At 43.3% G+C, this 13,170-nt stretch overlaps 3 protein-coding genes across 5 annotated transcripts in view; 1 reads left to right on the top strand and 2 right to left on the bottom strand.

The window, feature by feature from the left end:
- The window catches only part of LOC308486270 (uncharacterized protein), a 230,383-nt gene that overhangs the window by 128,555 nt on the left and 88,658 nt on the right, over positions 1 to 13,170 (top strand). The window lies entirely within an intron of this gene.
- LOC308486225 (uncharacterized protein) overlaps positions 1 to 13,170 on the bottom strand; it is a 117,447-nt gene that overhangs the window by 25,245 nt on the left and 79,032 nt on the right. The window lies entirely within an intron of this gene.
- The window catches only part of LOC308486237 (uncharacterized protein), a gene marked incomplete at its 5' end in the record, with an annotated part of 28,907 nt that continues 18,153 nt past the window's right edge, over positions 2,417 to 13,170 (bottom strand). Inside the window, one exon of the mRNA XM_081022809.1 lies at positions 2,417 to 4,519. Coding sequence (XP_080878935.1) covers positions 3,750 to 4,519 — 770 coding nt within the window. The 3' untranslated portion in view covers positions 2,417 to 3,749. The remainder of the gene's footprint in view (positions 4,520 to 13,170) is intronic.

The following is a 13,170-nucleotide window of genomic DNA, read 5'->3' on the forward strand; positions in this document are numbered from 1 at the left end:
AGGCCATTTGCCAGGAGGAGCCACCAGTCCTCTAGTGACCCCAGGGTCTGGAAAGAACTGGAGTTCCAGCAGGGCTAACCAGAGAAAGCAACGCTTCATCAGGCCGGCCACAAATTGATTTATTTTTAACATAATCTTTATTGATTTAAACTACACACATATACAAAGAATTTACAATCTCATACTGCAAAAAAGACAATTAAGAAAAAACAATTAAGAAAAAAGGAAAGAAAATACAGAAAAAGGAAAGCAGAAAAAGCAGATTTATGTGCATAAAAAAACTTAATCTTCCTAATTAAATAAAAAAGATTTCTGACAAAATGAGACTTTCAATCATTCTCATGGTACTGTTTATACTGCCGTTGTTTTCCCCCACAGTTTTATATTCTTTAATATTGTTCCAGTCTACTCCACAAACAGCATTTGTTGTGTTTACAAGTATCACTCAAGTTCTGCTAATATGGTGTGGTTGGTACAATATGATCTTCTATAATCCTCAAATATTCTCCATTCTCCAAATATTTTCTGGTTCAATACTCCTCTAACTCTTCCCATCAGTTTTGCTAGTTGTAACTATTCTAACATGAGTATATGGCTTCTCTTGGTGATGTCCACAAGGGTATTTTTGGCTCAAGTAGTCCTTTATATTTCTTCCAGATTTTATATCACAATTTTCTTATCACATGGCTCAAAAATCCCGTGGACCTTCACCTTTCCGTATATTAAAGAAGTGTGCCATCCAGACCAATTCTCGTGGCCTTCCCAGTCTAATAGGTCCATATCTTTTAGTGTAATCCAGTCTTTTATCCAAACCAATCCTGCTACCGCATGGTAGAATTCCAAATCTGGCAATGCAAAACCTCCTCTCTCCTTTTGATCTGTTAATAACTGGTGTTTAATTCTCCGTTTCTTTCCACTCCATATAAATCTAGATATTTCCCTTTTCCACTCCTTAGAACAATTCATTTCTCCTAAAATGGGTATTGTTTGGAATAAGAAAATCATTTTGGGGAGGATATTCATTTTCACAACCGAGACTCTTCCCCAGAGTGAGGGATGGAGTTTGGTCTAGGTTTCCATATATTTTTTTCCATATATTTTTTACTAGAATCATTCTCATATACATTTAAACTTTTATTTGAAATCCAGATCCCTAGGTATTTAACCTTATTTTTAATTTCCAGGCCTGTTTTTTCTTGAAGTTCTTTTTTTTCTTCCATTGTGAGGCTTTTTGTCAGTAATTTAGCTTTTTGGTAGATTATTTTCAGCCCCAGACCGGCCATAAATTAATCTAGTAAAAGACCCTGGGATGGCCAGGAGCAGCGCATGCGGACGTGAGTCTAGGAATGGAGAAGATTGTGGGCGGGATTCTCTGAAACACCGAGCAACCCAGATTCTCATCCTTGGCTGTCTCTTTTGCTGACGGTCTTCACTCCCAGCCTTCCTGGCAAGAGGTAGCGAGGAGGGGGAGGGGAGAACGGGAGACTTGGGGTTCTGCAATTAGAGAGGCAATTAACTGCAAGGGGAGAACGCCAATCAAAGCTCTCATTCCCTGTCGGGGAACCTGGGATCTGAAACTTTTCCTTTTTCCCAAGGAAGACGCCCCAAGGCTGGTCCAAGTGGCCACTTTGGATAGCAAGGGACTTGGACTCGGTTTCCAATTTCTCTTTTTCTCCTAAATGCAGCTGCACCGGCAGCACCAAGATCCGGAAGGAAGTGACTGGTGCGCCTCAGAGCGCAAGGGCGTTTCCAGTTCCTTTCCGTTCTCTCTGGAGCAGCCGGATTTGGCACTGGGCTGCCAGGCGTCCAATGGAAAGGGACTCTTTTCCCTAGCGTGTAAGAGGCAGAAAAGGTTGGTGGGACCCCATGGTAAGTAAAGGGAGGGAGAAGGACTTTGTAGAGAAGACGAACGACTGTCAGGTCAGGAAAGACCTGGGAAAAGGCTAGCGGGTTTTTGTTTTGGTTTTGGCTTTGGTTGAAAAATGGGATCCCCACATTCTAAGAGTTCTAACCGCCAGACTCAAAGGCATGTGCTGGTCGGAGTCTCCCTGGATGCTTCAGCAGCCGGCCTCCTCTGGGTCTCCTGGCCCCCTCCTCTCCTCCCTCTGAGCCTGAACTGCTCTCTGCCCCAGACTCTTCCTGCTCACCAAACCCTGTTTCCTCCTCAGCTTGCAACACCTCCCCTTCCGGTCTGCTCCCTTTTCTCCCTCTTTCGGCTCATCGCCATCCCACCACCAGGAAGGCAGCCCTCCTTCTGAAAAACCAAGAGAGTAAACAGACAGTTCTCTGAATGGAGAGGAGCAGAAGCGGAGTCCCCTGTGGCTTTTCAACTTGTTCATAAATGATCTAGACTTAGGAGGGAGCAGGGAGGGGGCAAAGTTTGCTGATGGCAGCAAATTTTCCAGGGTTGTTCAAACAGAAAGAGATTGCAAGGAGCTCCAAAAGGACTTCTTCAAAGGGAGTGAATGAACAGATACAGCTCATTGTCAATGAGATTAAAGTGGTGCATGTTGGGACAAAAAAACAACAGCTCTTAATATCATGTACAGGCTCATGGGGTCTGAACTGGATTTCCCTGTGTGCTCTAGGAGACCAGGGGAGAGGGGAGCTGGTCACAGCAGGAGGGGGAGTCTCCCTGGATGCTATCTTCCCCAAACTCCAGAAAGAGCAGGAGCTCTGGGGTTGCCCCATGGGGTTCAAGAGTGAAGATGCCCCCACCAGGAGATTTCCCTGGTACCTACAGCCCCTCTTCCCCCTCTTGAAATTAGGCTTGGGGGGAAATATCCCATTCAATTTCAGTATTCTTCATGACCCGCAGGAGGCAGCGATGAAGTTCTGGTGAAGAAGCAGTGCTTGGAGATCATGCGGTGGGAGAATGACAGAGTTTGGAGCAAAAACCAAAGGTACTTTCATCTAAAATAATACTCACCATTGTGAGATGCTGCCTTCATTATTTCATTATTATACTGTTTTACATATAAACACCAGAACTTCACATATACCTCTTGTTTTTAGGAATGATTTCCTGCTGAGTTCATTGCTCAGAGTGGACTCTGAGAGGATGACGTCCCACACTCCATACATCTAAATGGGTTCTCCCATGTGAGAGTCCCTAGATGTTCCTTAAATAAAGGTAAAGGTAAAGGGACCCCTGACCATTAGGTCCAGTCTTGACCGACTCTGGGGTTGCGGTGCTCATCTCGCTTTATTGGCCGAGGGAGCTGGCGTACAGCTTCCGGGTCATGTGGCTAGCATGACTAAGCCACTTCTGGCGAACCAGAGCAGCGCACAGAAACGCCGTTTACCTTCCCACCAGAGCAGTACCTATTTATCTATTTGCACCTCACATGCTTTTGAACTGCTATGTAGGCAGGAGCTGGGACCGAGCAATGGGACCTCAACCTGTCGCGGGGATTCGAACCACCGACCTTCTGATCGGCAAGTCCTGGGCTCTGTGGTTTAACCCACAGTGCCACCCGAGTCCCTGTTCCTTAAATACGCCATTATAAATAAAGCACTTTTTGCAGTCTTTTCATTTAAACTGCTTCTCCTCTCTGAGTTTGTTGATGGTCTGAAGGGTTTCAACTCTTAAACTTCTTCATGTCCATGAGTCTGTTGATTTTGAACTTCCACTAAGAGTGAACCTCTATCTACTTTCCTGATATTTATATGGTTTGTCTTTTGTGTGAGTTTGTTGACATAAATCAAGGGTTCCACTCTGACTGAAGCTCCTTCCACAGTCCATGCATTTACATGGTTTCTCCCCTGTGTGTCTGCTGATGTTTTCTAAGATTTCCATTCTGACTGAAGCTCTTTCCACACTCCATACATTTAAATGGTTTCTCCCCTGTGTGAGTCCGTTGATGTGTTCTGAGTTTTCCATTCTGACTGAAGCTCTTTCCACACTCGATACATTTAAATGGTTTCTCCCCTGTGTGAGTCCGTTGATGGTTTCTAAGGTCTCCACTCTGATTGAAGCTCTTTCCACACTCCATGCATTTAAATGGTTTCTCCCCTGTGTGAGTCCGTTGATGTGTTCTAAGATATCCTCTGTTACTAAAGCTCTTTCCACACTCAATACATTTATATGGTTTCTCCCCTGTGTGAGTCCATTGATGTAGTCTAAGGCTTCCATTGTTACTAAAGCTCTTTCCACACTCGATACATTCAAATGGTTTCTCCCCTGTGTGAGTCCGTTGATGTCTTCTAAGTTGTCCATTATCACTATATCTCTTTCCACACTCCATACATGTAAAAGGTTTCTCCCCTGTGTGAGTCTGTTGATGTATATTGAGGTGTCCACTCTGACTGAAGCTCTTTCCACACTGCATACATTTAAATGGTTTCTCCCCCGTGTGAGTCCGTTGATGATTTCTAAGGTTTGCATTCTGATTGAAGCTCTTTCCACACTCCATGCATTTAAATGGTTTCTCCCCTGTGTGAGTCCGTTGATGATTTCTAAGGTTTGCATTCTGATTGAAGCTCTTTCCACACTCCATGCATTTAAATGATTTCTCCCCTGTATGAGTCCGTTGATGTTGTCTAAGGCTTCCACTATTACTAAAGCTGTTTCCACACTCGATACATTTATATGGTTTATCCCCTGTGTGAGTCCGTTGATGTTGTCTAAGGCTTCCATTAGTACTAAAGCTCTTTCCACACTCGATACATTTAAATGGTTTCTCCCCTGTGTGAGTCAGTTGATGGTTCCTAAGGTTTCCATTCTGACTGAAGTCCTTTCCACACTCCATGCATTTAAATGGTCTCTCCCCTGTGTGAGTCCGTTGATGTTTCCTAAGGCTTCCATTTTCACTAAAGCTCTTTCCACACTCAATACATTTAAATGGTTTCTCCCCGGTGTGAGTCCGTTCATGTGTTCTAAGATTTCCATTATTACTAAAACTCTTTCCACACTCGATACATTTAAATGGTTTCTCCCCGGTGTGAGTCCGTTCATGTGTTCTAAGTTTTCCATTATCCCTAAAGCTCTTTCCACACTCTATACATTTAAAAGATTTCACCCCTGTGTGAGTCTGTTGATGTCTTCTTAGGTTTCCACTATCATGAAAACTATTTTCACACTCCAGGCATTCATATGGTTTCCCCCCTGTGTGAGTCCGTTTGTGAAATTTAAGGTTTCCACTCTGACTGAAGTTCTTTCCACACTCCCTGCACTTAAAACGTTTTCTCTCTGTGTGAGTCCGCAGGTGTGTTCTAAGTTTTGCATTGAAAGAGAAGCTCTTTCCGCACTCCATACCTTTAAATGGGTTATTTCCTTTTTGTGTTCGTTGATGTGAACTATGTGTGCTCATTCAGTGAAGCATATTCCACATTTCACACATTTTAATGGCTATTCCTAATGAAACGAAAGGTGCCCTGTCCCCTGCAATTCTGTCTTCTCCACCACCTTTTTCAGAGTGGGCAGAAAGGAAATCCTGTTTGGGTTTTAGTAAAGAGAACACAGAAAAAAAAGGACACATCAATTTCCATTAGCACCTTCTCTTATTTCAACATCTCCTACATTCTCCCATGTCCTCCCCATGTTCCCAATTTTTAGGAAATGAAAATGCTATGATGTCAAATGGTAGTAATGCATCAGCAACCTTTCATAATCGTCAATTAGATTTAATAACACAGAATGATCTTATAATACCGTTGTCCTCTGAGACTGCCTTTTTTTCCTTCTCTTTTTTTAAAAACTTTTATTTTGCTTTAAATAGGTACATGTAAACAGGTACTTAGAAATATAGACAACCAAAATTACAAAGGAATATTCCTTAATAGTAATGAAAAAAAAAAGAAAAAAGTCTACAAAAAATATTGAGGTACATGACACAGAACATAAGCAACTATGGGAAAGATAAAAGAAAAAAGAAAAAGAGAAAAAGAAAAAGAAAAATGAGCCAAAGCAGGAAAGCTCATCTATTGTACACTTCCGTCAAGCTCACAACAGATCATTATTCTTATCAATTCTCTCTATCTGCATTCCAAAGGAATCCCTCATCTTGGTATCAGGGAGCATTTCTCTATGCGGTATCATTCTAAACTTTTATAAAGATTTGTATAAACAAGAACATTTAGAGGTTCATAAAATGGAAGAGTATTTACAACAAAATAAATTACCAAGAATTGAAAAAGAAGAAGTTGAGGCCCTAAACTCCAATATAGAAATAGATGAAATGGCACAAGTAATAAAAAAAAATGAAGAGTGGCAAATTGCCAGGTCTTGACGAATCACATTACTGTACTATAAGAACCTGGAAGAAGTAATCCTCCCTATATTACAAAGAATAATGAATAATATACTGGGAGGGAAAGATATACCACAATCATGGAAAGAAGCACTGATCACTCTAATCCCAAAACAGGGAGTGGAGTTGACAGACATGAAAAATTATAGACCAATCTCCCTGTTGAATACAAACTATAAAATCTATGCTGGGGTGATGGCTAATAGATTAAAAAAGACTCTAAACAAAATAATCAGCAGAGACCAGGCGGGCTTCTTACCGGATAGACATATAAAAGACAATACAAGAATAATAATTGACCTGTTGGAATATGTGGAAATGAAAGCAAGTAAAAAGATGGCCATGTTATTGGTTGATGCAGAAAAAGCTTTTGATAGAGTATCATGGAATTTCCTATTGGAAACTTTAAAGGTTTGGAGAAAATAATTAATGTAATTAGGGCGATATATGATATCCAAAAAGCAAAATTGCTAATAAATAACGAGATCACCGAAGAGTTCAGCATCGAAAGGGGGACAAGACAGCCCTCTCTCCCCACTTCTTTTTATTGCCACCTTGGAACCACTTTTAATAGCAATAAGAAAGGATAAAAATATAAGAGGAATTAACCTAGGAACTCGATACTACAAAATTAAAGCCTTTGCCGATGATGTAATCGTAACCACTGAAAATTCAGTGGAAAGTATCCAAAAAACGCTTGCACAACTGGAAGAATTTGGGAAAGTCTCTGGGTTCAAACTGAATAAAGGAAAATCCAAATTATTAACGAAAAATTTACGTAAGTTGGAACAAGAGGAACTGGAAAATACAACAGGTTTAAAGGTAAGCAATAAGGTAAATTATTTGGGGGTTAGGATCACCAATAAGAATATAAACTTATATAAGGACAATTATATTGGGCATTGAATTACAAGAGGATCTGTCCTGGAGTGTCAACACAAGGGGGCTTGTGAAGAAGGCGCAGCAGAGACTGTACTTTTTGAGAATTCTAAGGAAAAACCATCTTCCGCAGAAACTGCTGCTTGCCTTCTATCACTGTGCCATTGAGAGCGTGCTCACTTATGGCTTATGTGTGTGGTACGGAAGCTGTACTACCCAGGACAGGATGGGGTTGTGCAGAGTTGTTAAGGCAGCAGAGAGCATTGATGGCTGCCCACTCTCCACCTTAGAGCAGATTTATGCCACAAGGTGCCATAGGAAGGCACTGGACATAGTAAAAGATCCATCGCATCCTGGTCACTGTCTCTTCGAGCTCCTGCCGTCGGGACGGAGATACAGGACGATGAAGACAAGAACGAGTCGTCTTAAGAACAGCTTCTTCTCCAGAGCGATCTCGGCCCTGAATGGGAAGCCTGGACTTTGAAAGTCATCTAATCTTCTTTGCTGTACTATACTGTATTGTTTAATTAGTGTTTTTATGGAGCAGTCAAGTAATTTCGTTGTCCCCGAAGGGGGCAATGACAATAAAGATATGATGATGATGATGATGATGATGAGAAGAAGTGGAAGGAAATAAAAAAAGAATTAGAGACTTGGGGAAAATTGAATTTATCCCTGTGGGGGAGAATATCCACAGTTAAAATGATGGTATTGCCAAAGATGATTTTTATGTTCCAAACAATACCTATAATTAGAGGCGTAAAGACCTTGCCAAGTTTATTTGGCAAGGGGAAAAACCACGCATAAAATTTAAGCTACTAACAGAGTTGAAGGAAAAAGGAGGCTTCGCGGTCCCTGACCTTAAACTGTACTTTGAGGCAGTGTGTTGGACATGGATTAAGGATTGGATATTAATTAAAAACACAGAAGTCCTAGATCTAGAGGGATGGGATATTGTGTGCGGGTGGCATGGCTACATAGGCTATGACAAGGTTAAATCCCGCAAAGGATTTTTAAATCACATTGTGAGAAGAGCATTATATGAAGTATGGGAGAGGAGTAAAAAATCAGTAGTAACCAAAACACCATGGTGGCTGTCACCAATGGAATCTATGTCAGTTCACAGGATGAATACCGTATTTTTCCCTCTATAACACGCAGATTTTTTCTCCTAAAAAGGGAAGGGGAAATTTCTGTGTGTGTTATTGAGCGAATGTGTGGTCCCTGGAGCCAAAAAATCAGGCAAAAATCAAATTGCGAGTCACGGAGAAGGAAAACCTGAAAAGAGGAAGCGGCTGCTTTCCTGCATTGTGCCTCAGGGTCTTACTGCCCACCCTCCTCTGTTTCGTTGCTGTGTTTGCTCAAACGGAACAAAGAGCAGGGAAAGCCCCTCCCCTCCAGGCAAGCAGAGGGGAAAGCAGAGTGTCTCTAATTCCTCTCTGTGCTCCGGTGCTGCTGGGAGAGAGAGAGAGAGAGAGAGCGCGAACTGGCTGGTTTGGGTGCTTGGGTGGGGGGAAACTTTTGCCTTTCTTTCCTCCCTCCCGATAAATCCCTCTCCTGCATTCTTAGCCAGCTGCTTCTCTGCACACCCCTCTCATGTCCCTTCTTTGTTTTTCCTTCGCTCCCCACTTAAAATGTGGTTACAAAGCATAGATCCACATGGATCCTCAGGATCTTTGCATTGGGTCACCCCAAATTCACCATCAGATCACATAGCATGTCCATGGCTACAGCCTGCACCAAAAAAATCACGCACCCACTGTTGCCTGGGGCTGCAATGGTGCAAAAATGTGGTTACAAAGCCTGGATCCACAGGGATTCTCAGGATCTTTGCATTGGGTCACCCCAAATTCACCATGAGATCACATGTCTGTGGCCATAGCATGAAGCACAAAAATGATACATCCACTGTTTCATTCAGAATGTTTTCCCCCTTGTTTTCCTCCTCTAAAAACGATGTGCGTGTTATGGTCAGGTGCGTGTTATAGAGCGAAAAATACGGTATTGAAACGGAAGGGGGGGCATGTCTTCTTCACCTTCTTCTTCACTACAATATATCCATTTATTTCCAATTGTCAATGTCAAAAGGGACTAAATCTATAAAATTCATAGAAAATCAACATGCCAATTTGCTCAATTTCTCTAGGACTCCATCACACCTCCCCTGTCCTCCATAATCCCTCAAGCAAGGTGTCAAGACCCTAATCCTGTCAAATCGCTCTGGCAAGCCTTTCCTCCGGGCAATGCCAGTACATGGACCATAGTCTTCTCATCAGGATGTGCTTATCTGCGCATATCTCCAGCTCTGCATATTCCCCCCTCCCTCCTCCATATGTTAATCCTGTGTAACCCAACCTCTTCTTAATGTATTCATGATGTAACCTGTATAACCCAACCTCTTCTTAATGTATTCATGATGTAATCTGTGTAACCCAACCTCTTCTTAATGTATTCATGATGTAACTGGGATGTTTTTTGCACTGTATTCTGGGACATGGAGGGAAGTTTCAAAAGTTCATGTCACCCCTTTCTCGCGGTTCAATCTCACCTTGAACCTGTTGCGCAATAAACTTGGATCTTCCGCAGTTTGCTCCTGAATCCGGCTGAGCTCATTTTCCTCCACAGGGACCCGCGGACTTAGTCCGACGAGCTGGGTGGCTGAGCAGCCATGCACCCAGATTTTACTGTAACAATATGAACAGCGATTGGCTAACATATAAGGATTTAGTAGAGGAAACAAGTAGTGATCCGAAAATAAAGGGCCTAAACGAATTGAAACAGAAGGGAATAACCTGGCTGGAGTATTATCAATTAAAAGCCGCCCTTGAAAAGGATAAAAGAACCAAAAGATTTGACAAAAAAATATCCTATCTGGAGAAGGATATTTTATATAATAATCAAAAGACACTTTCTAAAATGTACTTTTGAATTGGCAAAGAAAGGAGGAAGATATCAAAGAAATTACAGTAAAATGGGAGAGGGACCTGCGACATACGATCAAACCCAATATTTGGAACGAATCCTTATAAGGGAAAATCTTATGAAAATGTACTATAGGTGGTACCTGACCCCTGTAAAACTTGCAAAAATAAATAAATCAAATAATAAGAAGTGCTGGCGATGTAAGGAACAGATAGGAACATACTACCATATGTGGTGGTCCTGTCTAGAGATACAAAGATTTTGGAACATGATTTATGAAGAGATAAAGAGATTGATAAAAACTACATTTAGCAAGAATTTTTACTCTAAGACTGCCTTTCAAATCAAGTGGTTGCCCCCGTTTCCACCTCTAGATCTTCATGAATCACCTGCACAGTCCCGCTGACCTCAGGAGGTCCATGTGGACCATTATGTGAGACCCAGGTCTACATCCTTTCCAGGGACTGTGGTCTGGGTCAGTCAGAGAACTAGTGACAAGGCTTGGTGCTTGGGGTCAGCTGAATGGGTGCTCAGGGAAGCTCCTATTCTTCGAGATGGACCTCCATCTACATGCCTCACTTTGCATGGAGAGAGCAGGAGAAGCAGAAGGAAAGCAGCTGGCACATGGGAATCCCAGACGGAAACACCCACCCCAATGGTTCTTTATAATGATGATGTGCTGTCTGAACTCGAGCCCGTCTTCTGACTATCCTAAAGTGACACTGAAAAGCAGGACATAACTGTACTTAATCGTAGATGGCCGTGTTGGTCTGACACAGTTGAAGTAAAAAAGAATAGTCCAGTAGCACCTTAGGGACCAACTAAGTTTGTTCTAGGCATAAGCTTTTGTGTGCATGCACACTTCCTCATATAGTGAAGGGTAGTAGGAGATGGTAGTAGGAGTACCCTTCTGAGAAAAACCCCAGCCCACCCTCCCACGATATACATGGGTCTGGTGACATCTGTGTCAGTGTATCTGAAGAAGTGCGCATGCACACCAAAGCTTATACCTAGAACAAATCTTAGTTGGTCTCTAAGGTGCTACTGGACTATTTTTTAATTTTTTATTTCAACTGTGTCAGACCAACACGGCTACCTACCTGAATCTAGATGTCATGGGGTATTGGGGAGCAGTAGGTCCTTTGGTGGGGGACATGTCCTGCACCTCCTGGGGTCCTTTTTCCACCCTTGGTGCCCACCCTGCACTCAGCTCTCACCTGTGGCTTCCAGAAGCTGTCAGCATGCAACAGGGGTTCAAGCAACGGCTTCAACCGGCCGGCTAAACCAGGTGAGGAAAGCTGATGGGTCTCAAATCCTTGGGGGGCTGGGGAATTCTGCTGCACCTGAAGTCAAGCCCTGGTGGATGGAGAGGAGGAGAACAACCGTGAATCCCACAGTCCAGAAGGCAGATTCTGCCCGTGCGGAAGAGGAAAGTGAAGGGCAGGTGGGGCACGTCCACCTGGAGGCTTGTTATCTAGTCCCAGTGTTACTCTGACATTGAATTATATATGAATTACAGTATTGAAATGCGCCTGCTCCCACTTCCTATTCTGATATTACTCTATTCTGCTTGTCTGTTTCTTACTTGAGTGCTGTTTTGGTTTGCTAAGTCAGGGTTTTACTGTGAGTTACATTTTTGCTATTATTTGGGTCCTGTTATGCTTATGTGTCTTCAGTAATAAATTTCTCAGCTGAATTTTTTCCCCCTGCCTCTTAGTGTTTTCTCCTACTCTGCTATCTATTCATCGATCATTATGGAGGAGCAAGATCTGCAACCTAAAGCCCTCCTCAGCCTCGGCCCTGTGGACCTGACAGAGCATCTTCACCCCCATCGCTCAGTCCGGACAGGGAGGTCCGCCTCTGAAGGTCTTCTGCTGGTTCCCTTGCTGTTAGAAGTGAAGTTCCAGGGAACCAGGCAGAGGGCCTCCTGCCCCATGGAATGCCCTCCCTACAGAGGGCAAGGAAACAGGCAACTATCTGACATTTAGAAGACAGCTGGGTGTCGTTGTGGGTTAAACCATAGAGCCTAGGACTTCCTGATCAGAAGGTTGGCTGTTCGAATCCCCGCGACGGGGTGAGCTCCCATTGCTCGGTCCCTGCTCCTGCCAACCTAGCAGTTCGAAAGCACATCAAAGAGCAAGAAGATAAATAGGTACTGCTCCGGTGGGAAGGTAAACGGCGTTTCCGTGCGTTGCTCTGCTTCGCCAGAAGCGGCTTAGTCATGCTGGCCACATGACCCGGAAGTTGTACGCCGGCTCCCTCGGCCAATAAAGCGAGATGAGCGCTGCAACCACAGAGTCGGCCACGACTGGACCTAATGGTCAGGGGTCCCTTTAACTTTACCTATATGTACTGGAAGCTGCCCAGAGCAGCTGGGGGAAAATACTAATACTATAACGTCTAGAGTGATACCTCGGGTTACAGATGCTTCAGGTTACAGACTCCGCTAACCCAGAAATAGTACCTTTTGTTAAGAACTTTGCTTCAGGATGAGAACAGAAATCGCACGGCAGCGGCAGGAGGCCCCATTAGCTAAAGTGGTGCTTCAGGTTAAGAACAGTTTCAGATTAAGAATGGAGCTGCAGAACGAATTCAGTTCTTAACCCGAGGTACCACTGTACTATTATTATTATCATGTGATTTTTTGTAGTTATTTTGGAATTCGTACTGCAATATCAGCTCACGAAATGTTATGGGTGGAGAAAATCACAGGGTTGCCGTAAATTATAATCTCACCCACAAACTCTCATTCACATACAGTCTGTAAATTTGGGGAGGTCACACACCTCACCTGTGCTAATACTGGCAGTCTTTGGCCTGCACAGGCACACCCGGGGTGTAGAGCCTCCAGCCCCAGGCACCGTCTATCATGAAAATGTGTCCTTTGACTGGGAAGATTCATGCAGTCGCTGTCATGGGATGATGATGGGTTGTATCTCAGCTTGTCAGTCCCTCTGACATTGCCTAGAAAGAATAAGAGGAACAGAAATGCTTTTGAGGTGCAACTTCTGTATCAGCCCTGACAGCCATTCCATGGACTCTGCACCCCTGTTTCTGATGACAGGTGTACATTATCCTCATCCTCAGTGGAAAAACAATAAAGATGGAAGCCTGAGAG

Source organism: Podarcis pityusensis (genome assembly GCF_964106645.2).
Source record: "Podarcis pityusensis genome assembly, chromosome: 10".
NCBI classification, from domain to species: domain Eukaryota; kingdom Metazoa; phylum Chordata; class Lepidosauria; order Squamata; family Lacertidae; genus Podarcis; species Podarcis pityusensis.